This window comes from Salvelinus namaycush, chromosome 39 (genome assembly GCF_016432855.1).
Source record: "Salvelinus namaycush isolate Seneca chromosome 39, SaNama_1.0, whole genome shotgun sequence".
NCBI lineage: Eukaryota > Metazoa > Chordata > Actinopteri > Salmoniformes > Salmonidae > Salvelinus > Salvelinus namaycush.
In genome coordinates this window covers 16,622,432-16,647,991 of record NC_052345.1, presented here as the reverse complement: position 1 = coordinate 16,647,991, position 25,560 = coordinate 16,622,432, and the positions used below count along the sequence as shown (strand labels likewise).

Sequence of the window (25,560 nt, the reverse complement as noted above, 5' to 3'; positions counted from 1 at the left end):
AGACTTGTCCCGAAGCCACTCCTGCGATGTCTTGGCTGTGTGCTTAGGGTCGTTGTCCTGTTAGGTGAACCTTCGCCCCAGTCTGAGATCCTGAGCAGATTTTCACCAAGGATCTCTCTGTACTTTGCTCTGTTCATCTTTCCCTCGATCCTGACTAGTCTCCCAGTCCCTGCCGATGGGAAAAACATCCCCACAGCATGACGCTGCCACCACCATGCTTCACCGTGGGGATGGTATTGGCCATTTGATGAACGGTGTCTGGTTTCCTCCAGCCTTGAGGCTTTAAATTCAGGCCAAAGAGTTTAATCTTGGTTTCATCAGACCAGAGAATCTCGTTTCTCATGATCTGAGAGTCAATTAGGTGCCTTTTGGCAAACTCCAAGCGGGCTGTCGTGTTCCTTTTTTTACTGTGGCTTCCGTCTGTTAGAAGGTGAACCTTTGACCTAGTCTGAGGTCCTACCCTAACCAGAAACCGTGAATAGATGGTAGCATTCCCGCGAAACTGGAAGTGCGAACCACCGCATTTAACCATTGCAAGGTGACTGGTAATATGGCAGAATATAAACAGTGTAGTTATTCACTCTGCAAGGTAATAAAACAAGCTAAATATCAGTATAGAGATAAAGGTGAGTCGCAATTCAACGGCTCAGACATGAGAGACATGTCCTGAAGGTCCTGAGCGCTCTGGGGCAGGTTTTTCCATCAAGGATCTCTCTGTACTTTGCTCTGTTCATCTTTCCCTCGATCCTGACTAGTGCAAAGTTTCACCTATCCCTCACATCTCAAGGATAATCAATGGAAACAGGATGCACCTGTGCTCAATTTCCAGTCTCATAGCAAAGGGTCTGAATTCTTATGTAAGTAAGGTATTTCTATTTTCACTTTGTCTTTATAAGTTATTGAATGTAGATTGAGGAAAGAAATGTAATTTAATCAATTTTAGAGTACGGCTGTAACGTAACAAAATGTGGGAAAAGTGAAGGAGTCTGAATACTTTCCGAATTAACTGTATGTGTCTGTGTTTCGTCTATTGATTGACTGTCTGATTAAGACAGATAGAATTCCCATCATTCCTGCTGTAGGAGAGGTACAAGTGGTGTGTTAGTGGGAAGTCTTACTGTGTTGCCAAGAGAAAGTGTGTGTTCTCTCTCGCTCTCTGTCTTGCTCTCTCTCACACACACACACAAGCCTGCATCATCTATCAACCCATGAGTGCCCCCTAGTGGTGTAAAGTAGCACTCTCCCAAAGTACAGTTCCATGATGTGTGTGTGTTAGCGTGTATGTGCTAGTGTGTGTTCACGTACTGTGCTGCTGTGTAATATTGTGTGTGATGGGCCCCCTGTCGGAGAACCCAGGCCTGCCCCATGCGAGAGGGGCTTTGGGCCGGGGCCTTGATAGGAGATTTCTCTAACCCAGATTAGCAGGGCTGGGGCTTTCAGAAGAGAACCATGTTTATACAGCGAGCAGCACCCCGCTGACATCAAACGAGCCCTATGAGGGGTATCGCACGGTGTCCAACTGTTTCCCCTCTGTTCAAAGGGTCCTGTGATCTCTCCCTCTTTCTCTCTTTCTCTCTTTTTGTATCCCTCCCTTCGGTTCTCTTCCACTGTCAGGCAATGAGAGAAAGATGGAGGGAGATTTGAGAGAGGGATGAACGTGGGGGTCCGAGATGCTAGTGGGAGAGGACGAGGCAGGGGAGCGAGAGACTGCGAGGGAGGGAGGCAGAAGTGAATGGCAGACTGAAGGCTAGTGTCCTGGAGCATTCGCCACAGACTGAGAACCTTTAGCCATGTCTACTCAACTTTTAGGCTCTGCAGATCTGGAAAGTTCATCACTTAGTGTCGTTTCCAATTACTTTACCTGAAGCGCTGCTTTTAAGCGCTGATATTTTTCAAACTACAGTCAATGGTGGTAGGTTACTGATCAAAGCTGGTTGAAGTAGTTTGGTTTGTCAAAATGATCATCTGATGTGCGTTCTTCCACTCCATTGTGATTCTTCTAAACGCACACTGAGATGTGTCATTGCGACTACACACACGGACACACAAACTTGTCGTCCCCCGCCCCACACAGATACTCACACTGGCCTACGTCTGTCTGTCTCTCTCCCCCAGGTCTGTGGTTTGACTTGGAGATTTCGTACAGTGGCTCCTTCCTGATGACCCTGGAGACCAAGATGAACCTGATCAGACTGGGGAAGGACGGCGACTGTATGCGCATCAGAGACATCAGCAAGGATGGGTAAGGGGAAGGAACGGTCCTCACTAACACAACACTGACTGGTGTGTGACCTACTCTAATAATGATTATAAACGTTCATGATAGGTTTACGGTGTAGGGTTAACAGTATTTTAACTATGAAACATTTAATGAACGTAATTGCTCTCAAGGGTGGTTGCAAAGGGTGGAATAACCTTGTTTTCCCACAGTAAACGTTTGTGTAGCCTACTCGGTGTATGGGAAGTATGAGACATTCTCTTCACTATCCAGTCGGATATTAACCTTATTCAAAGCTGCTTTGTCGACAAATTTGCACTGACGTTTTGGTTTTCTTGAAACAACTGTTAAAGGTTTACAATGTTTTCCTCCTCTGAACACATGATAATGACAGAATTAGCTTTCCCCGGGGTCAGGGGTTAGCTACAGTTCTCTTTTAACTCGTCCTCTGTACACTCTACCCTTTTCTCTGTCCTTCCTTCCTTCTGTTCCTGGACGCACCCTTATATGGATATTTTCTTCACCTGGTGAGTGCAGAGTTTCTCTGGGGCCTTCTCATTTCCATTTTCGTTCCATTTCAATCTGTTTTTGTGGTAATTTCATTACATATAGCTTCCATCCTATCTAACTGGCATTGTGAATGGGTTCATTTTGTCAGTGTTCAGAATCTCTGTGTCCTCATGTGAATTCTAAAACAAAGGGGATCTCAAGAGGACGCATCAGTCCATACTCAGTGTTTTCCATTAGCGCCGGCTGAAGCTGTCGGCTAATCAGCCCATTAGACTCATTTTCAGCTTGCTACATTTTCCACTTCATATTAACTACGTTACTTTTCATTTAAAAGTTTAAATTCGCTAGTCCGTCGAGCCCTGTCGCACTCGAATGAACGATATGCATCTTCTAAAGAGCTGTTGATAGGATAGGCTCCTGTCAGTCACGAAGCGAGCGATGACAGGGAAACGCAGCAGAGAGGAACATGCAAAGCGAGAGGTTTCACTCTCACCAAAATCTTTCCAAAATAATCCCAATGCGTTTCTATGGGATTATTTTGGACCTATGCTTGTCGCCTGTCTTTCCTTGTTTGGGGATGACGACTCCCATTGTTATGGCGGAGACATGAGAATCTCGTCATTATATACAGATCTCTGGTTGCAGTCGAATTTCTTTACACGGAGTAGGTAGAGAGCGTGATGCTCGTGAATTTGCATATCCTATGTAATATACAGTTGAAGTCGGAAGTTTACTTAGGTTGGAGTCATTAACTCATTTTTCAGCCACTCCACAAATGTATTGTTAACAAACTATAGTTTTGGCAAGTTGGTTTGGACATCTACTTTGTGCATGACACAAGTCATTTTTCCAACAATTGTTTACAGCCAGATTATTTCACTTACAATTCACTGTATCACAATTCCAGTCGGTCAGAAGTTTACATACACTAAGTTGACTGTGCCTTTAAACAGCTTGGAAAATTCCAGAAAATGATGCCATGGCTTTAGAAGCTTCTGATAGGCTAATTGACATCATTTGAGTCAATTGAGGTGTACCTGTGGATGTATTTCAAGACTTACCTTCAAAATCAGTGCATCTTTGCTTGACATCATGGGAAAATCAAAAGAAATCAGCCAAGATCTCAGAGAAAATTGTAGACCTCCACAAGTCTAGTTCTTTGGGAGCCATTTCCAAACACCTGAAGGTACCACGTTCATCTGTACAAACAATAGTACGCAAGTATAAACACCATGGGACCACGCAGCTGTCATACCGCTCAGGAAGGAGACGCGTTCTGTCTCCTAGAGATGAATGCACTTTGGTGTGAAAAGTGCAAATCGATCCCAGAACAACAGCAAAGGATCTTGTGAAGATGATGGAGGAAACAGGTACAAAAGTATCTATATCCACAGTAAAACGAGTCCCATTTTGACATAACCCGAAAGGCCGCTCAGCAAGGAAGAAGCCACTGCTCCAAAACCGCCATAAAAAAAGCCATACGGTTTGCAACTGCACATGGGGGAAAAAGATTGTACTTTTTGGAGAAATGTCCTCTGGTCTGATGAAATAAAAATAGAACTGTTTGGCCATAATGACCATCGTTATATTTTGGGGAAAAGGGGGGAGGCTTGCAAGCCGAAAATCACCATCCCAACCGTGAAGCACAGGGGTGGCAGCATCATGTTGTGGGGGTGCTTTGCTGTAGAAGGGACTTGTGCACTTTCCAAGCTGTTTAAAGGCACAGTCAACTTAGTGTATGTAAACTTCTGACCCACTGGAATTGTGATACAGTGAAATAACCTGTTTGTAAACAATTGTTGGGAAAATTACTTGTCATGCACTGAAAAACGAGTTTGAATAACTCCAACCTAAGTGTATGTAAAACATCTGACTTCAACTCTGTGTGTATGTATATATATATATACTTCTCTCCGCAGAACATTAACCGTGTGTGGAAAGATGGATACAAATTATTTGTTGGGGGGGGTTCACACAGCTCAAGCTGGGGAGAGGGGGGGTTCACACCTAGCTCGGCTATTAGACAATTCTTTAATAAAGGGTGAATAGTCTATTGTTCAGCTATTCGCCCATCTTGCTACATTTGTGAAAAACTAATAACAATGCTTTTTCCCCTTTCCACATGTTAAAGATTCCAATTGATAAAGGTTTTTTAGCCACAATCAGCCCCAACCCCAATTAATACATTTGGGAACAGCCTTCGGACTAGAATGTTGAGGGTTCGAAACCTGCTCCCTGCTTGTTTCATTACATTATTATGCCAGTCTCAGAGCAAATAGCCTGGATTGTTACTCCCATCTCGTTCCTTGCTCGCCTCCACGCTTCATTCAGCACGCTTGTGGGCGTGCTGGCAGGATGTACTGTTTTTTAAAATCTGTATATATGAATTACAAATCAGCCTTTACTTAAATCATGTTTCTAGTCTATTGCATAGTTACAATGTGTATCATTGATGTCCCAGGAGCAGGAGTAGTAAACACTGTTTAAGTGTATAATTGTAATACATACATGCAGACACAGCATCATTCAAAGAATGGAGTTTGATACAGCTGGTATTGGATATGACTGGGGAAAAAACCTGATAAATAGCGATTTTTGTAAAATTAACTTTATGACAAAAAAATATGCACAATCAATTGTCTCTACATTAACTAACATATTCCTCTCAATTGTTCATTTTTTGCTTGACTCGTTATGTATGACATTATAACGATTTACATCTGCTTCCCCCGTAATGTTTTGTCAGTCACCACAGACTAGTGGCTCGCGTCAAATTCGTCATTGGAACCACTCGATATGACTGGTCATATAAAAACCTTGGGACCTAAATGCATAATGAGGACTCTAACTCCCCCTTGTGGTGGTCTGGAGCAATGAAGCTGTGACGCTGGGTACCTCTAAGTCCCGCGGTGTAAGCTCGCATCTTTTAAAGGAGGAACCACTGTATGAACAGGCTTTGTAGTCAGCTTTCCCTCTGAAAACAATGGGGATGAATCCATACTGAATCATGTGTGTGTGTGCGCCAGGTACAGACCACGGACGTACTGCCTAGCTGACAGTGATGAGGAGTCATCCAGTGCTGGGTCCTCAGACGAAGAGGATACTTCAGAGGTCACCAATGACGTCCCTGGAGCAGAGGGGTGAGTATTTACTTTTACCCTGATTATTTACCTTGTTTACCTTTTAAAGTACCTTTCCGTACTACTTTCATGTAATCCAGACTTGATCTTAATGTAGACTTTCACGTAATTCAGACTTTTACATAAATCAAGGTAGATTTGCGCGACAAAGTACAACCCCTAAATCTCTCCTCTCCTTTAGATACACGGGGGGCCGCCAGCCCAGTAAGATCATGCGCTTCGTGGACAAGATCGCCAAGTCCAAGTACTTCCAGAAGGCCACCGAGACGGAGTTCATCAAGAAGAAGATGGAGGAGGTGTCCAACACGCCCCTGCTGCTCACCGTGGAGGTACAGGAGCTCAGGGGCACGCTGGCCGTCAACATCCCACCCCCGCCCACTGACAGGATATGGTATGTTCTAAACAGCTTCATATAGTTATACATCATACCTCTGCCCAGCAACAGGATATGCTACACCCCAACACATTAATTTCCACCACAATACATAATGAATACACTTTAATATTATATTATTGGGGTGTCAATCAAACACGTGTTGGCATACTTGTGCATTAGTTAATTATGTTCCGCAATGCACTTGTGCCCTCTGCTGGTGACTGATCACATCCCTTGAAAACTGACATTTTGTGTGCCTTATTATTCTGAGTAACCTTTACCATTAACTTGCCCACATAGTACAATAACAAATGGCTCAGTGCTGCATGATCTGTTATAGTTGATATCTACACTCTGGTGTTTCTCTAGTGTGTTTGTTGACTCTGTTTTGAATCGCAGGTATGGTTTCAGGAGTCCACCCCACCTGGAGCTGAAGGCTCGGCCCAAACTGGGGGAGAGAGAGGTCACACTGGCACACGTCACCGACTGGATCGAGAAGAAACTGGACCAGGAGTTTCAGGTATGTGTGTGTGTGTCTGCATGCCTGTGTGTGCGTAATACCGTACTTTGTCCAAACTGTATGTCAGCATACTACATCAAATGTAGCATCTCTGAATCTCTCCCATCTTCTCTTCGACGTAGAAAATCTTTGTCATGCCAAACATGGACGACCTGTGGCTGACCATCATGCACTCTGCCATGGACCCCCGCTCTTTTGGAACGCCCTCCACCTCCACAGCCGATACAACCCAGAGGGAAACGGAGCCCTCCGAAACAGAGGGGGGCGCCACTAGCGGCATATGAAGGATTGTTTACAGTATTTGCCTGAAACGTGTGAATTAGAATGGGAGCCAGGGGGTCTTGTAGTAGTATAAGGCCTATTGGTGCATAAGGACATACAAAAAGACTTCTGTTACCACATTGACATTCCAATAGCTCCATACCCAAGGGTCTTTTTTGTCACTGGCAGAACAGGATGACCTCAGTCATCAGATGAACTTTGACCTTTAACAAGCTCACTGACCGAACGAGACAGAGGTCAGTCAACCAACCAGGAAGGAGAAACACTAAAAATAAAAACTAACTTTCTGCTCTGTTCTTTAATTTGTGTAGGATGAACAGACTTAGAAAAGTAGATTTTTCTCAGAATGGCACAAATGTAACAGTGATACAACCTTTGACAGGGGCAGGTTAGACGCTAGGGGTATAGGTGGAGCGGTGTGGAGAGTTTTTGTGCGTTATAAGGTTACACAGTGTCCTATGAACACATGGTTATATCGCATTCACCGTTCACCTTACGTCCTAGATAGACAACAACTTTTGTTTGGGGACCCAAATCAAGAGAGAATGAAGTGAAAAGAAATGGTTGAATGAGACATGCCACCGCTAGATTATACTTTTGTTATTGTACAGGTGTGTCTGCAAGAGAGTGCATGTGTGTGTGAAGCCTGACACTAGAAGCAGGAGTGCATACTTTTGACAATGTCACATTGGCATCAAATGCACCCTATGCTTTGTCCAGGTGAACACTAACAGTATATACACATATATTGTGTTGTGACCCCACATCTCTTACTGCTCGGGATAGAAGTTCCCCATTACCACAGGCCTAGAATCAGATTACCCCAAATCCTAACCATTTCGGGGATGAGAACATGTCTGGTCCTATAGCAGTGGTAAGGGGGAAAGTTCCCCTCTTAACTGTACACCACACCTTTTTATATGCAAATGATCACTGTGTCCGTATCTGTATGGAAGCAGCTATATGAAGCCCCTCCCCTCAATTTTCTCTGGAAGCCAATGCTATAGGGTTAGCCGTCATTACCTAGGCAACACGTGTCTTTAATTCACTAATGCCTATGCAAGTTCCTTGCTAACTAAGGACGTGGACATGAGGTGAGCAATGAGAAAATAGTATATATATATATATAATCTTGTAAAGATGTGTATTTCTGAAAAGATGTACATAATAGGCCTAACACTTTTGTTGAATGTATGTATGGCTACATTGACATTGGACTGTTTTATTGTTTGTTGTATGGAAACTATTCCTAACCAATCACATGGATTATGCTGATTGGGGTATGCCAAGTATTGCACAACTAAAACAGAAGTTTTGATTTATGTTTTCCTTGTAAACACTATTAATGAAATAGTATCTACAGACATGTATTGCATATTTGCAGTGCTATTGTGTTATGCTCTCTCTAGCATGTACAATACCCATGGCACATGTTAAGACCATTCCTGTCGTACTCGGCACAACTTAGGTTTTCATGTATTTTTTTTCAAATGATGTAGGAAGTGTTATGTATTTTTTATTTAATTTTTTTAATTTTTTTTTTAATGTTTTTTCAAATGGCCATCATCAACAGTTGCCAATGCTTGGAAATGAGCCCCCGTGCCAGATGTGCTAAATGACACTTGGTAGAGTCAAACTAAATGATGCAGTGTGCCCTTTGCCAAAACCATCATTAATATTAAAATAAATGGTTAACTGTCTCAAATCATCACTATTGAAGTCTGAATCACCTTCTATACTCTACGGTTATGTTTTCTTCATTTTGAAGTTAAGTTTTAAATGCACAGTTTTAGCATTGGATTTGTTTACATGAATTCCTATTTGTGTTTCGTTCCATTTATTTGTCAGGATGCTAAAACACTGTTGTAGAATGTCCTTGATGAAGGAATATCCTTAACTTTCCTTCTACTTCTAATTGGTTTCTTGTTCAATTTTCATTTTTACGATCGTTCAGTTGGTAATATTATTATTGGAACCCTTGATAAAGATGAGCCAAAAATACTAAAATAAATTATACAAATACTGCGCTATATTGCATGCAATTTTATGTTGAAAATGTGATTATTGTATGTTAACACAATTGCTCAGAGAAAGAGATTTAGTTTAAAAAGTAATAAAACAATACTCAAAGATAGGCGTCAAAGTTATTGGCACCCCTGTTTTCAGTACTCCAGCATCGTACCTTTGTGGGATAAGGACACTGAGCCTTTAAAGAAAAAGATTAGAGAACACAGTGGGAGGGATATTGGACCGTTCATCCATACAGAATCTTTCCAGATCCTTGTTAAGGGGAGGGTGCTGAGACTTGAAAACAGGGGTGCCAATAATTTTGACACCTCTTTTTAAAGAATGTTTTATTGTTAAGCAAAATCTCGTTCTCTGAGCAATTTTATTAGTATAAAATAATAGAATTCCCCAGTTCTTTTGGAGTGTACAATATAGCTCAGCATTTGTATTTATTTTATACAGTCTTTTTGCTCATCTTTATCAAGGGTGCCAATAATTATGGACCTGAATGTAGGTCTAGTACCAGGTTGGAATTAGAATGTTTTGTAACGCTTTGTCTGCTTTTCTGAAATACAATGACAGAATGATGATATGAATAGCACATCAGATTTATATAATAAGAGTTGATGAGTCTGCAAATAGATGGATTATTTAGATTAAGGACAAATTTGTTGAGCCTCATCCATGTCTACTGCTTGGCTGAAACTTGGTCTCTTAGTTGGGAGAGACCAAGTTTCACTAAAGGAAGTTTTTTTAAATAATGCCTTTTTATTTTTACAAATGTCGATTTAGCAGGCCTTGTTCTTTTCTGTTGTCGATTTTGTACGACTGAATTGCAATGGTATTGTGGTACAAATGATTAAAAAAATATCAACGTGCTTTGTAATTATTTGCTCTTGATTGAAATAAAGATTTTTTTAATGAAACAATTTTTTTATCATATACTGAAGTTATTTTAATTGCACAGTCACATGCCATGCATCTATATTTAAAATGTTCCAATTCCATTTCTTATAATCCATGTACTGCAAAGCTTGAATAGTCCACAAATTTCAATATTCAATAGGGGCGGCACTATCCAATGACTAGGCTCTACTCCTTATCCCTTCACGGAAGTTAATCGTTTCCTAGCAACGCCTGGCCGGCTGACAAACAGAGGTGAGTAGCTGTTTTTAGTTTGCAAATTCAATTTCGTATTTCGAGCTACAGGATTATTTGTTGTTGCTGAAGAGGTGATATAGCAGCCGTAAGGTTTAGTAACTTATGCATTCGAGAACATTTAAAACATTCTGGTATTTTAAAGCTGTTAGGCAATCTAGCTAACGTTAGCGTTAATAGCATATTAACGGATAGGCACGCTAACTTCAAGACAAGTGGATAGCAGCATTCCATGAGAAATAATGCGCGTAGTAGGCATAGCCATCATAGGTATCTGTCTTATTTCATTTTTAAGCAAAGGTACAGTATGAGGGCCTAATGAATGATTGTCTTAAACTTCATAACGTTAGTGAATATTTAAATATGTGTGTCTACTCTGTCATGTCTTCACAGGTGATGACAGGAGGCTTTATCAGCCAACTTTTACATTTTCAGTATTGTTTCAATACATTATTTTCATTCTCTGACCTTTCTTTCAGCTCTGAAGAGACAACTCCTTAATAACTCAAGAAGCAGGTAAGGCTTTCAATGAAAGGGCGTTAAAAGAGCAGGTGACATTATTTAGGGTACACTCTTATCCAGAGCAACTTACAGGAACAATTAGGGTTAAGTGCCTTGCTCAAGGGCACATCAACTGATTTTTCACCTAGTCGGCTGGGGGATTCAAACCAGCAACCTTTCGGTTACTGTCACCAAAGCTCTTAACCGCTAGGCTACCTGCCTACATGACTGCAATGAAATCCAATGTTGTTGTCACAAAGGCAACCTTCTTGTAGTGCTGACAGAGTCAACCATCTTGGTTCCCACCGAGTCCAATGGAGGGTGGAGGAAGTGAGGGAGGAGGAGAAGAGGAGAGGAGGGGAACCCCGCCACAGGAGGAGGGGAGGTACGATGAACAGCCAGGTGGTGCTGACGAGGCAGCAGAGGACTCTGGGGTTACTGTGCTACCTGTGCAGGAGGTTTGTGAAAGATACTACTCTACAGTACAGGATACGTTTTTTCACACGTTTCTCAAGTTAGGATTTGTGACTCTCATGATATTGTATCATCTGTGTTTTATTTGTAATCATTCAAAATCATGAAATTATTCCCAAAAGACAATGTAGACATGATTTAGGCAATGGTCCAATGCACATAATTAAATATAACACTTTATTATTTGTATTGTAACTTTATGGGTCAAAAAGTGACTTCCTGAGTGTCCTCCTGTCTGTCCTCCATGCAGGGTGGATCAGCAGAGCAGTCAGACAGAGAGCAGGCTGAGGCGGGGGCTGGTTACCCAGTGTCACAGTCAGGAAACAGTGGTACAGGCGCAGCCAACCCCGCCAGCAACTCAGGTCAGCTGGGTTTCAATAAGAGGGAGGGATAGAACAATGGTGGACATTTTTAACTGATTTCTATCCCCTTTGTAATTGACTCGGGCACTGTGACTTGTCAAGCACGGTATCTGTTGAGGAGTGATCATGAAACATTGTTTTTTTGGGGTGCCAGATAACGGAACGATGCCCTTGCCTCCTCACCCCTCATTGCACCTCTCAGTCCGCCTCTCTGACAGCGATGGGGACGGGTTACGCAGGGCGGCGGAAGAGAGCGATGAGGAAGATGAGCTAATCGTGCTGGACCCTGAACACGTAAAGCAGTTTTCCCGCTTAACATCACTGCTAACATGGTTTTAAATAACTTAAGGTTTAAACCCCGTTATGGTTATCAGATGAACGTCTTACTGTGGTTTCTCCTATCTGCCTGCAGCCGCTGATGAGAAGGTTCCAGACTGCACTGAAGAACCACCTCCATAAGCAACTGGAGAGACTCAACATGGATTTGCGCGAGAAGGTACAGTAGCTCTCTTCTTCTGAAGCAAAGTCTCTTCATCCTTTACAATGATACACAATCAAATCAACATGGACATCCACTTTACAGTATACATGCAGTACGATTCATACCATTCATAGGTCCCCTTTTTGAAGTCACTCCTTTTTCCCAGGAGAGGGCGCCCTTGACTTGTTTTGTCTCAATCTCGAAACGTGACCCTGTGCTTTCGTTTCAAAAAACAGAATAAGCTAATCGGCAACTAGAAATGATCTATAAGCGACAACAATTGATTCACAAGGATTAATCACTATTATTATAACATTAAAAAAAACATCCACTGGCCTTGCAGTGCATTTCTAATGCATTTGCCCTATGCAATTCTGACCCCAACCTATGATCTCTTTCCCTCCCCTCCTCCACCCATCTCCCTAGATGGCCATAGAGAGGTCTGAGAGCGACCACCGAGAGGAGCTGGGCGTGGAGCTGTACGGCATACAGCAGGAGCTGGCCAGACTCCAGGCCTGTCTGGAGGGCCGTCACGAGACCAACGCGCAGGCGGCCGCCCAGCGCAGACAGGCCCAGGATCAGCTGGAGGGGGTCCGAAGCCAGTACCGCACCACAGCCAGCCAGGCCGGCAAGCAGAGGTCACACGGTGAGACCCATGAAGATACACAGTTAGTATCTATTTTTTTATTCTGTGCTGAGACCACTCACTGACTTGATGGGGACAGACACTATACAAGGATTGTATTAATACTTAACAACTGTTCAGGAAACATAGACACATTGACTCATCAACTGTCATAAAGCACAAGTTTCTGTGAACGTAGGGTGTTGTCACTTTGTTACAGATGTAGGATCTTCATTTGATCACTCTTTTGTTGTCTGCGCCACAGGAAATGCAGATAAGCTTTGGGATTTACATCAATTCACTGAAAACCCACACTAACACCAACACAATTGCACTTTTCAGGTAACCTACTTTTGGCCAGCTAATAGCTTAACCACCGATCAAGCAACATTATGCGCTTATTTTGCTGTGACAATATAGGTCAAATTAAGATCCTATATCTGTACTATGGCTCGGGCCAGGAGTTTTTCTTGACCTAATCAAGGGAAAAAATCAGGACCCTAGCCTAGTTATAATAGTCCATAACGATATAAAGGTTTTCCTGGTCAGGTGACATAGTCAGGAAAAACTCCTGTCCCTAACTACGTCTATCACCTCCTTCCTCAGTGTCCCAGCTGCAGAGTGAGGTAGAGAACCTGGCACTGCGTCTGTTCTACATGCAGGAGGTCAACGCCGACCTGCGCTCTGACATCACGGCCATGAAGAACGCCTCGCGCAAGGCCTACTCCGAGAAGACCCAGGCAGAGGAGCAGAAACACAAACAGGTCAGGACACACGCCTTCCTTCTTTTACAACTGATTCAAGATCAGCTGATTGGCATGTTAGTTCTAATGTTAACCGAGCTGAGCAAAACCTCAAAACTGGTCCTGGACCAGTTGCTAAGGGTCTAGAAATAGAATTTAAAATAATTCTTATTACTGTGGCTAAATCTTCTCAGGCAGGGTATTATAGGTGATTCCCTATATGACCCTCTCTCTCTCTCTACCCCCCCTCTCTCTCTTTCTCTACCTCCCTCCCCCTCTACCCCCCCTCTCTCTCTACCCCCCTCCCCTCTCTCTCTACCCCCCCCCCCCCCCCCTCTCTCTACCCCCTTCTCACTCTCTACCCCCCCCCCTCTCTCTCTCTCTCAGGACTTGTATGTGGAGCGGTTGACCAAACACATGGAGCGGCTGACGGAGCAGATAGCTCTGTATGAAGTCCAGACCATCGCCCAGTCTGAGGAGACCCAGGCAGCCAAGGAGGCCCTCTCTGAGGTACACTACTGTCCACTCCAGGTTGGGTACTGGCTTTTGATCCAGCCAATCAGTATAACACCTGATTCAAGTATTTAAATAAATAAAAAAATAATAAATGTGTTACTGCTTAGGCTGAGACAAAAGCTGTACACACAGAAGGAATGGGGAATGGTGGTGAACGGTGTGCCTTTTGCCTGTGTGTCTCTCGATACAGGCCCAGATGGAGATGGACTCTTTGGGGATGGAGAGGAGGCAGCTGCTGCAGCAGTGGAACAGCAGCCTGGTGGGCATGAGGAGACGAGACGACGCCTACACCGCCATGCTGGAGGCTCTACGGTGAGGACACGTAAACGCCTAGCACTGTGTAGAGTCTACACACATCACAGGAGGCTGCTGAGGGGAGGGCGGCTCATAGTAATGGCTGGAATGGAGTGAATGGAATGTTATCAAACACATGGGAACCGTCTGTTGATGTGTTGGTTACCATTCCATTTATACCGTTTCAGCCATTACTATGAGCCCGTCCTCCCCAATTAAGATACCACCAGCCGCCTGTGACACACACACACACACCTCAACACACAGTGTAGAACAGCAGCCTGGCGGGTATGACGAGACGAGGCCTACACCACGGTGGAAGAGAATACACACTGGATAGACTTAAAATGGCAACCCTATTCCCTATCTGATGCACTACTTTTGGCATGATGTACATTGGCCACTGTCCAATGTCTATTTACAATACAATTTGTATTTGCTGTACATCAGTCCTGCTGGTCTGCTCTGGTCAAACGTTCTCCTTGAGACTGGACATGCTGTACACCTGTGTGATGCCACCGTGTACACGTCTGTCAATCTCCCTCCCTCTCCCTCCCTCTCCCTGCCTCTCCCTCCCTCTCCCTGCCTCCATGCAGCACGGCTACCCACCAGGTCCGCTCTTTAGACACCGAGATCGAGGGCTTCAAGAAGTCCATCACGCGTGAGGGGGAGCGCAATGAGCTGCTGACAGTACTACTGAACCGGACCCAGCTGGACAGCGCCACCTCCAGGAAGCTGATCTCCCACAGCCACAGCCAGCAGGAGGCGCTGCAGGTCCAGTACAGCATCTACGCGAGGACCCTGCAGGAGACCGAGCAGACACTGCAGCGCATCAACACAGTGAGTGGATGAATTGGTTTTATTTGACACATTTGAAATGCGTATAGGTTGCTTTAACCAAGTGGAATCAACAATGCACACATCGAAATGAATCATCAAGGATAAAAACTCAAGGAAGTCAAAAGACTTGCGTTTATTGTGGTTTGTTTCTTCGATTTTTTTCTCAAAAGTCCGCAGTTGATTTGTTCTTGGTGTGTCTTTTGTTCTTTCCCTATGCAGGCTCCTCTGAATGCAATATCCGCTCAATATGAAGTGACTGAGGGTTGTATTGTTGTTGTCGTGACTCATGTAAGTGGATGATAGTACGAGGAAACACTTCTAACCTCTGTCCCCCTCCCTCCCATCTCCCTATCTCTCTTCTCCCCCCTCCCCCTCTCCAGGAGTGTGGGGTGCGCCAGATGGAGGTGTCCTCCCTGAGGAAGCAGACGGAGAAGGAGTGGGTGCGGCGCATCGAGCTGGAGGACCGCATCATGTCCAAGATGCAGGAGCATCTCACCCACGACAAGGCCACCAAGTACTCCCGACGCCTCACCGACAAGATGGCCGCCCACAAGAGGGAGAAGGTGAGAGGGTTGGTCGCCGTATTTTTGGGGATCCTGAGTGGCGCAGCGGTCTAAGGCACTGCATCGCAGTGCTAGAGGCGTCACTACAGACCCGGGTTCGATCCCGGGCTGTATCACAACCGGCCGTGATCGGGAGTCCCATAGGTCGGTGCACAATTGGCCCAGCGTCGTCCATGTTAGGGGAGGGTTTTGCCGGGGTAGGCCGTCATTGTAAATAAGAATTTGTTCTTACCTGACTTGCCTAGTTAATTTTTAAAAAATGTGGGGCTCACATAAGTTTATTTCGGGAGTTTTCAAGTAATTCATAATATTACAACAACTATTTAGCAGTGTATTGTCAATCATATTGTGGAGATGTGTTAGGAATGGGATACTTTGTAGAATTACAGTACAGAAGGAGTTTCATCTGGTTGTTATTTAATATGAACATTGGTATAACTTGAGCTAGTCAATTGAAAACCACAACAACCGCAATGCTACATATGAAACGTTGTTAGTGCAATGTATCTCTGTGTTCAAACCAATCTCTGTGTGTGCGTCTCTCTCTCTCCTCACCCTACCAGGAGACCCAGCTGTCCCGGCTAGAGAACGAAATGGCAGCGGTGACGCTGGAGAGCAGTGACGTCACCCTGCGTCTGGAGGGTCTGGCCCGCACCCTCGCCTCGCTGGAGACGGAGATGAGCCGCCGCAACGAACTGCTCGGCGCCAGCGAGGCCAGGATCACCAAGCGCGTCACTGTCATCGAGCGCAAGCAGGCCACCATCAACGTTTACAACAAGAAGATTGAGCAGCTCATCGCCAGCACTGGGGTGAGAGTTAACTTACAACCAAGCACTGACCAGTAACCAACTGAACATTTTGGGTTTATTTCCCTAAGAATAAAGGACTATAGGTACTGAATCTAAAATAGGTGGCACCTACAGATCTAGAATGGTATTCTATTTCTATGTTAGCACCATCCTCTACAATAAGACTGGAGCTAGAATGGATTTGAAACGTTTCAGCTTTGGGAAAAATGCACATTTTCCTGACTTTCTATGTTGTCTTGATCGCATCCCTACGTACGTCAATAGCACGAGGACCTGGGCCCGTTGGAGATCCAGGCCAGTACTCTGACCAAGCAGCTGGAGGGGGTGGGAGGAGAGATCAAGGAGCAGCAGCAGCTCTGGCTGCGGCAGCAGGGGGAACTAGTGAGACTGACCCAGGAGAAACAGGCCCGGAGCGCCGCCCTGCTCACACTGCAGACCCAATTCACCATCCTACAGCAGAGGAAAGTCCGCACCGAGAGTACGGTAACACACACGGGCGCGCACACACACTGACCATGGAGAAATGGGCCCGGAGCACCCTGCTACACTAGTGTCATACACCTACCGGTACCCAGCCCACATGGGCTTACAAGACACTACAGAATAAAATAACATTTTACAAATTATGAGCATAGAATAATCATGGCCAGTACAGCTACCATCTAGCCCCACTACACAAATAGTACATGTATCCTTCTCCTCCAGGCATTGTGAACGAACTGAGCAATTTCAAACACGCCCTGTCTGAAACAAAATTCAAGACACTTCACCATTTTTGGGGTCTTTGTGACCCTACCCTAACAAACACACGCTAGCCCATGGACTCCCCACCTCTCCGCTGCCTCCCGTCCAGGTGAGATACAACAGGAGCAGCGTGAGCAGGCCGAGCTGGAGAGACACATGAAGGAGCTGATGGCGGACATGTTGAAGCTCAACTCCCTGCTGAGTGAGAACAGGCATCTCCACCAGGCCCTGGAGCAGGGCAACGTCGTCATGGAGACTGACTTCCTGCACAGACTCAAGGTCAGACTGGTGACCGGGGGCGGGGGGTGTTCATGGTGGGGGCTGTTTCTGGTGTTCATCAGTCCCTCAGTCAAATACACACACATACAACGTTTCAGTCCTCAACCACTGCATTCTATATTGCCCTACAAAAGCAAAACGCAGTAACTAAGTAAAAAAAAAATACTACAAAATCTGACTTCAAAGTCTTTTTCTGTCTAGACAGAAAGCACTTTCTGATACTCCATGATAGATTTTGATCAACAGTCTTATTCCTGTGTCAGGAAACTAAATACCACATTAATCAGATATACCTGGCCATTACAACAGATCAAAGGCTCTTTACCAAATCAAAGGGCAGTACGCGTGACATACTGTATGTAGACTTAAATATGACGTATAGAAATGCCTCCACACCATTGTACTTCATGTAAAACAGTGTGTTCCTGTAATGTTGTGTGTTCAGGAGGCAGAGAGAGACTCCATTGAGATGCAGATGAAGCTAGAGAGGATCCAGGAGGAGAAGGACAGGCTGTTCAACAGTCTGGTGGAGTCCGAGTGAGTCAAACAGTAGCAAGTAGTCTGGTCTAGAAACATGAGCCTCTGTCTATCTGTCTGTCTGTATCTTGTCCTCGTGCGAGTGTACGTGTGTGTGTGTTTCACATGTTTGTGTTATGTGTGTGTGTGTTTTTGTTTAGTTCACCCGTGCTTCTGCATCTGCATTGCTTGCTGTTTGGGGTTTTAGGCTGGGTTTCTGTATAGCACTTTGTGACAACGGCTGGTGTGAAAAAGCATTTAGAAATCCATTTGATTGATGTTTATCTGTGTGCGTGCATTTCAGGCGTCAGATCATGCTGTGGGAGAAGAAGACCCAGCTGGTGAGAGAGACCAGGTCGGCTGTGGACTCTGAGGTGGGCCAGGGAGACATCCGCACCATGAGGGCTGAGATCCACCGGATGGAGGTAACATCACACACACTGGAGAAACCAAGTGCAACTCTCACATCACACAATCTTTCACTCCTATTGTAGATCGATACACTATTTTTTCATATAGAAAACGACAACATTGTGTTGCTGCCTTGTACGAAATGTACTATACAAATCATGTTTGATTTGATTCCTTAGCGCACTAAATGTGGAATAGTTAGGACACCTCACATACTCATGCACCTGTTCCACCCCCTCCAATGCTTTCACTGGGTAATGAATCAATGCTGTGTGCTGGGAGTAAGAATCAAGTGTCAATGTGGGTGTGTCCCTACAGGTGCGATACGGTCAGCTGATGAAGCAGCAGGAGCGCCTACTGAGGGAGATGGAGGGAGTGGTGGCTCGCAGGGAGACTATCGTGATGCGCAGTGAGACCCAGGCACGCACCGACCGCAAGCAGCCCACTCACACCGACTTCCACGGCATCCTGCAGGGCCTGCGTCGGAAGATACTGGACACACAGAAGGTGGGGGTGTGGGTGTGTGGAAGTGGGTGTGTCGGTCGTTGGGTCAGTTGGTGTGTTGGTGGGTGTGCGTTCCTGTGTGTATGTACAGTACGTACAGTACCAGTCAAAAGTTTGGACACCTACTCATTCATGATTTTTCTTTATTTTTACTATTTTCTACATTGTAGAATAATAGTGAAGACATCAAAACTATGAAATAACACATATGGAATCATGTAGTAACCAATAAAGTGAAACAAATTTAAATATATTTTATTTTTGAGATTCTTCAAAGTAGCCACCCTTTGCCTTGATGACAGCTTTGCACACGCTTGGCATTCTCTCAACCAGCTTCATGAGGTAGTCACCTGGAATGCATTTCAATTAACAGGTGTGCCTTGTTAAAAGTTCATTTGTGGAACTTCTTTCCTTAATGCGTTTGAGCCAATCAGTTGTGTTCTGACAAGGTAGGGGTGGAATACAGAATAAAGTCCTATTTGGTAAAAGACCAGTCCATATTATGGCAAGAACAGCTCAAATAAGCAAAGAGAAACGACAGTCCATCATTACTTTAAGACATGAAGGTCAGTCAATCCAGAAAAGTTTATTCAAGTGCAGTCGCAAAAACCACGAAAAGCATTAAACATGTATGGCGATTTAGCTAGCTTGCTTGCACTTGCTAGCTAACGTTAATTTGTCCTATTTAGCTAGCTTGCTGTTGCTAGCTAATTTGTCCTGGAATATAAACATTGAGTTGTTATTTTACCTGAAATGCGCAAGGACCTCTACTCCGACAATTAATCCACACATAAAACGGCCAACCGAATCGTTTCTAGTCATCTCTCCTCCTTCCAGGCTTTTGCATCTTTGAACTTATATGGTGATCGCATCTAAACTTTCATTGTATTACCACGAAAACCGCCAACAAAGTTCGTCTTTCAATCACCCACCTCGGTATAACCAATGAGGAGATGGCACGTGGGTATCTGCTTCCATAAACCAATGAGGAGATGACTTTAAGCGCAATCTGCGTCAGAAATAGGAACGACTTCTATTTTAGCCCTTGGCGTCGCAGACGCTCGCGAGCAGTGTAGGTGCAATAATTGAATAACATGGATTTCAAAATTTATTTTGCAACGCTCGCTCACGCGACGTGTCCGGTCTGGTCAGCATGTTAGAGTTACCAGCCTCAGAAATTGCAGCCCAAATAAATGCTTCACAGAGTTCAAGTAACAGACACATCTCAACATCAACTGTTCAGAGGAGACTGTGTGAATCAGCCCTTCATGACAAAGAAACCACTACTAAAGGACACCAATAATAAGAAGAGACTTGCTTGGGCCAAGAAACACAAGCAATGGACATTAGACCGGTGGAAATCTGGTCTGATCAGTTCAAATTTGAGATTTAGGGTTCCAGCCGCTGTGTCTTTGTGAGACGCAGAGTAGGTGAACGGATGATCTCTGCATGTGTGGTTCCCACCGTGAAGCATGGAGGAGGAGGTGTGATGGTGTGGGTGTGCTTTGCTGGTGACACTGTCTGTGATTTACAATATACGTATACTGTAGTAAACATGGGAAAGTGCCTAATTCCTTACATAAGGGAGAGCAGGCCATGTCTGTACTATAGAATGCGGTGCATGTGGGAGACCGGGTTTCAAATCCCCGTTGGGGAGGAAGGAGTAGGCTGTTCTTGTAAATAAGAATTTGTTCTTAACTGATTCCATATGTGTTATTTCATAGTTGTGATGTCTTCACTATTATTCTACAATGTGGAAAATAGTAAAATAAAGAAAAACCCTTGAATGAGTAGGTGTGTCCAAACTTTTGACTGGTACTGTATATGCTTAATGTGTGTGTATGTGTGTGTGTCCACCCTAACAGCAAGCTGAGGAGTGTGACGGGGTCCTCAGAGAGCTGCAGCAGGGCCAGGCCAGTCTGAGCAGCAGTCTGAGGGACAAACAGCTGCAGCTGGGAGAGCTCCACAGTGCCAGAACTGTCCTCACCTCAGACATCCAATGTCTGCAGGACACCAAGGAGAGGGTACCCGATGTAGACACATTCACCCATTCACTCTCAACATTATTCCTGCCCAATGTATTGTTATCCATAGTTGAGAAGTGGTTTGCACTGTGCATAGCTATTTGAATATCTCTTTTCATTGCATGTCTTTTTTAATCCCTTATCCATCCTTCTTTTCCTTTCTCGGTCTGGTTCTCTCGCTCGCTCTCTTTCTGTCTCACACTTAATCTCTCTCTCTATCCTTCCTTTCTCTCTCTCTCTCCCCCTGTAGAACCTGGCCCGTCTGGTCTCCCTCCAGGGCCGGGCCAAGCAGCTCCAAGCGGTGCGTGAGGGCCGCTACAGCGCCCTGTCCACCAGCGAAGCCTTGGAGCCTGCGTTGCAGCGGCAGGAGGAGCGTCTGCACGCTGTGACCACCATCCTGCACTGCGTCCAGCAGGAGTTTCCCCAGCACCAGGGGGCGCTACGACGCCTCTCCCTAGCCCTGGCCGCGCGCCTGCAGACGCCGATTGGTCAGGAGACCCACTGACTATTACATGACTGAAAACCCCCATCATAGGATTACCCACAGAGTAGATTGGAGATAGAGATCCATCATAGTTGAAGGGTATTACTGCTCTATGGTGTTCTATGTTACTCTGGCTGTTAGGATTAGGGAGCTGGACTTGGGGTGGAAGCTCTCTCCCTGGCCATGTTTGGGCAATTTTGGTTTTCAGAATATTTCTGTTTATTTTGTTTCAGTTTATTTTCAGTTGATAGAATGAAGAGTTGATTTAATATACAGTATACACGGATATCCTACCAGCGTGTGAAAATATTATTGTCCATGGATAAACTGAAGATACACATATATAAACAATAAAAGCAACATTTGCAATTCTTTCTTTAGTTAATATCCACAAACTAGCTAAATCTTAAGTATGGAATCACTAAAGCCAGCCTGTGAATGATCATATGTCATAATAACAGAGAAACATCATACAATGCCATTAAGCGTCACTTAACATAAATCAAAGGTTCTGTCCATCAATGTCAAATATCAGATAATATTGGATAATAATCAGTCAGTTGGCTGGTTCCCCCACCCAATAAGCAGTCGCTGACATCATAGTCAGGAAGTGGTCCCAGATGGTTGTCACGGATCGCTAGAAGTGGTGGGTGTGGAGTCAGGCGCAGAGAGCAGTGCTTTCAATGAATACATTTTATTCAGCTGGGTCCAGCCAACAACCAGGCAAAATGACCAATAAACCGATAAGTCCCTCAACCAGGGAAAATAACGGACAGCAAACACGTAAGAGCAAAACAATAATACACCACTGACATAAAGGGTAAGCCCGCACAACAACAGGCGGGACCTGGGAGTTTAAATAGCCCCTAATTAACCACAAATAAGATACAGGTGAAAACAATCAAGACAAAACCAACAGAAAAGAAAAAGGAATCGGTGGCAGCTAGTAGACCGGTGACGACGACCGCCGAGCGCCGCCCGAACAGGGAGAGGAGCCACCTTCGGTGGAAGTCATGACAATGGTCCCCTCCAGGGTTTTCTTTGTGATTCAACACCAGGCCCCTTTGGAGTTGATTCTCTATTCATCTTTGGATATCTAATCCATTTATATAACCAGATTATCACCCCTAATCTCATGCGTTCCTGAAGTGCCTTTTGTCACGGTTTGGGGCTCCTTCAAGGGAAGGGAATTCCCGAACTGTCAGTGATGATCTGGAACCAGGCCAGTCACCAATTACATTCCCCCTCTTTTCAACAGCTTTTGTTATTATATGTTTCACTGACGAATCAAAAAGTAGTTTGTGTACTTACTGTCATAGAAACCTTTGTTATAGGAATCTTTATTGTCAGTGATGGCTGTTATTTAGAGGCTTGGCCTCAATCTCTCAGATAGCTTTGCCAGTGGCTTTGTTTGCCTGTTACATGACCGGTTAGGTACTATTATAATACACACAGTGAATTTAATTGAAAGGGTGAGGCCTGGCCAGGTTACACATCAGTGAGGCCATAGTCCTTCAGTTGGTACAGATCAATATCAGCTGGTGGATCATCCACTAACCTGTTATGTTCCGTGCTAGTATGCGTCTCAATAGTCTATAAAGGCTTCCTTTCCTCGCATCCTCGCGCTCATCTGCTCTGATCTAAGGATACATGATAGGTGAAAGCATATAGTGGATGCCTACTAGGAATTTGCTTTCAAATCAGTGAATTACAGTTTTACAGCACAAGCACAGGAAATGTATTATTTTGATTGAATTCCTTTCAGTAACACTTTACTTAAAGCACCCAGGTATAATTCTTTATAACTTGTTATAATTATGTATAACCCTTTATAATGTAATTTAACAAGGATTATAATGTGTTTGTGTGTGACCTGTATTCGAAGGCCTATAGCTGCACTTGCAATGTGGTCTTACAGGTATTGTCAACATAAGTACTTGGAGGGGTGTACATTAAGGCAGCCCAATTCTGATATTTTTTTCCTCTAGTTGGTCTTTTGGCCAATCCCATCAGATCTTTTCACATCAGATCTTTTTCAGAGCTGATCTGATTGGTCAAAAGACCAATTAGCGGGAAAAGATATATACATTTGGCTGCCTGTGTAAATGCAGCCTTCGGAGACATACCGAATTGTACATATTTTTTAAATATGTAGTTGGTATGTTCTGCACTTCCACTGTGACACCAAATGACTGTATACCAGTCTAGTCAGTCTCATATATGGGCATCTGTCGGTGTTGATTGAGAAATCAGTCACAGGGAGGTGGATTCATATTGTTTCTCATAACTTAAACTTGAGAGAACTGCTTGTTGTTGATGGTTTCATTGGTTGTTACAAAAACATCCTCGTTCCATTGGTCTTTGTACTACTACACCCATGTATAGCACACAAAGTGTCTAGGTTACTTTACCTAAAAACCTTTCATAATTCAAAGCAGCTCCAAGTAAATAGCCTACATAGGCCGTAAGGAAGTAACTCAATGGAATGAATGTGGTTTTGGAGGGGCAACCACTGATGTGTCATCTCAGTGACCGTTTATTTTCCAGTTAAGTTCTGACATCATTGCAAATGTCATATTTAAATAGCAACCAGGATTCCACATTATTCAAATATATTTGGCATGTGGCATCACATGAGCTAAAAATGGATACACTCTACAGTACCAGTCAAAGTTTGGACACACCTATTCATTCAAGGGTTTTTCTTTATTTTTACTATTTTCTACGTTGTAGAATAATAGTGAAGACATCAAAACTATGAAATAACAAATATGGAATCATGTAGTAACCAAAAAAGTGTTAAACAAATAAAAATATATTTGAGATTAGTCAAAGTAGCCACCCTTTGCCTTGAAGACAGCTTTGCACACGCTTGGCATTCTCTCAACCAGCTTCACCTGGAATGCTTTTCCAACAGTCTTGAAGGAGTTCCCACATATGCTGAGCAAGGCTGCAGGGCCAGATGGATTACCAGGATGTGTACTCTGAACATGCGCTGACCAACTGGCAAGTTTCTTCACTGACATTTTCAACCTCCCCCTGTCTGAGTCTGTAATACCAACATGTTTCAAGCAGACCACCATAGTCCCTGTGCCCAAGAACACTAAGGTAACCTGCCTAAATGACTACCGAACCGTAGCACTTACGTCTGTAGTCATGAAGTGCTTTGAAAGGCTGGTCATGGCTCACATCAACACCATTATCCCAGAAACCCTAGACCCACTCCAATTTGCATACTGCCCCAACAGATCCACAGATGATGCAATCTATATTGCACTCCACACTGCCCTTTCCCACCTGGACAAAAGGAACACCTATATGAGAATGCTATTCATTGACTATAGCTCAGAGTTCAACACCATAGTGCCCTCAAAGCTCATAACTAAGCTAAGGACCCTGGGACTAAACACCTCCCTCTGCAACTGGAACCTAGACTTCCTGACGGGCCGCCCCCAGGTGGTAAGGGTAGGTACCAACACATGCACCACGCTGATCTTCAACAAGGGGTCCCTCAGGGGTGCCTACTCAGTCCCCTCCTGTACTCCCTGTTCACTCATGACTGTACGGCCAGGCACGACTCCAACACCATCATTCAATTTGCTGATGACACAACAGTGGTAGGCCTGATCACAGACAACGACGAGACAGCCTATAGGGAGGCGGTCAGAGACCTGGCCATGTGGTGCCAGGACAACAACCTCTCCCTCAACGTGATCAAGACAAAGGAGATGATTGTGGACTACAGGAAAAAGAGGACCAAGCACGCCCCCATTCTCATCGACGGGGCTGTAGTGGAGTAGGTTGAGAGCTTCAAGTTCCTTGGTGTCTACATCACCAACAAACTGGTCCAAGCACACCAAGATAGTTGGTGAAGAGGGCACAACAAAACCTATTCCCCCTCAGGAGAAGGAAAAGATTTGGCATGGGTCCTCAGATCCTCAAAAGGTTCTACAGCTGCACCATCGAGAGCATCCTGCCTGGTTGCATCACTGCCTGGTATGGCAACTGCTCGGCCTCCATCCGCAAGGCAGGACAGAGGGTAGTGAGAACGGCTCAGTACATCACTCGGGCCAAGCTTCCTGCCGTCCAGGACCTCTATACCTCTATACCACCTGAACATCTAATCAAATGGCTACCCAGACTATTTGCATTGCACCCTTTCCTGTGGCGGTCCCCATG

At 44.5% G+C, this 25,560-nt stretch overlaps 2 protein-coding genes across 3 annotated transcripts in view; both read left to right on the top strand.

The window, feature by feature from the left end:
* The window catches only part of LOC120033004 (testis-expressed protein 2-like), a 61,417-nt gene extending 51,435 nt beyond the window's left edge, over nt 1-9,982 (top strand). For both annotated transcript variants that reach the window (XM_038979292.1, XM_038979291.1), the window contains exons 9-13: nt 2,116-2,242; nt 5,755-5,868; nt 6,050-6,259; nt 6,644-6,764; nt 6,887-9,982. In XM_038979292.1, coding sequence (XP_038835220.1) covers nt 2,116-2,242; nt 5,755-5,868; nt 6,050-6,259; nt 6,644-6,764; nt 6,887-7,048 — 734 coding nt within the window. In that variant the 3' untranslated portion in view covers nt 7,049-9,982. The remainder of the gene's footprint in view (nt 1-2,115; nt 2,243-5,754; nt 5,869-6,049; nt 6,260-6,643; nt 6,765-6,886) is intronic.
* A 1,459-nt stretch (nt 9,983-11,441) lies between these two features.
* ccdc40 (coiled-coil domain containing 40) lies at nt 11,442-21,753 on the top strand. Its single transcript, XM_038979042.1, has 17 exons — nt 11,442-11,548; nt 11,703-11,842; nt 11,961-12,044; nt 12,456-12,675; nt 13,261-13,418; nt 13,785-13,907; nt 14,104-14,225; nt 14,804-15,047; nt 15,428-15,610; nt 16,174-16,419; nt 16,684-16,897; nt 17,273-17,442; nt 17,888-17,979; nt 18,263-18,383; nt 18,688-18,876; nt 20,739-20,897; nt 21,148-21,753. The coding sequence occupies exons 2-17, from the start codon at nt 11,714-11,716 to the stop codon at nt 21,400-21,402; spliced, it is 2,709 nt and encodes a 902-aa protein (XP_038834970.1). The 5' UTR covers nt 11,442-11,548; nt 11,703-11,713; the 3' UTR covers nt 21,403-21,753.
* Nucleotides 21,754-25,560: the final 3,807 nt, after the last annotated feature.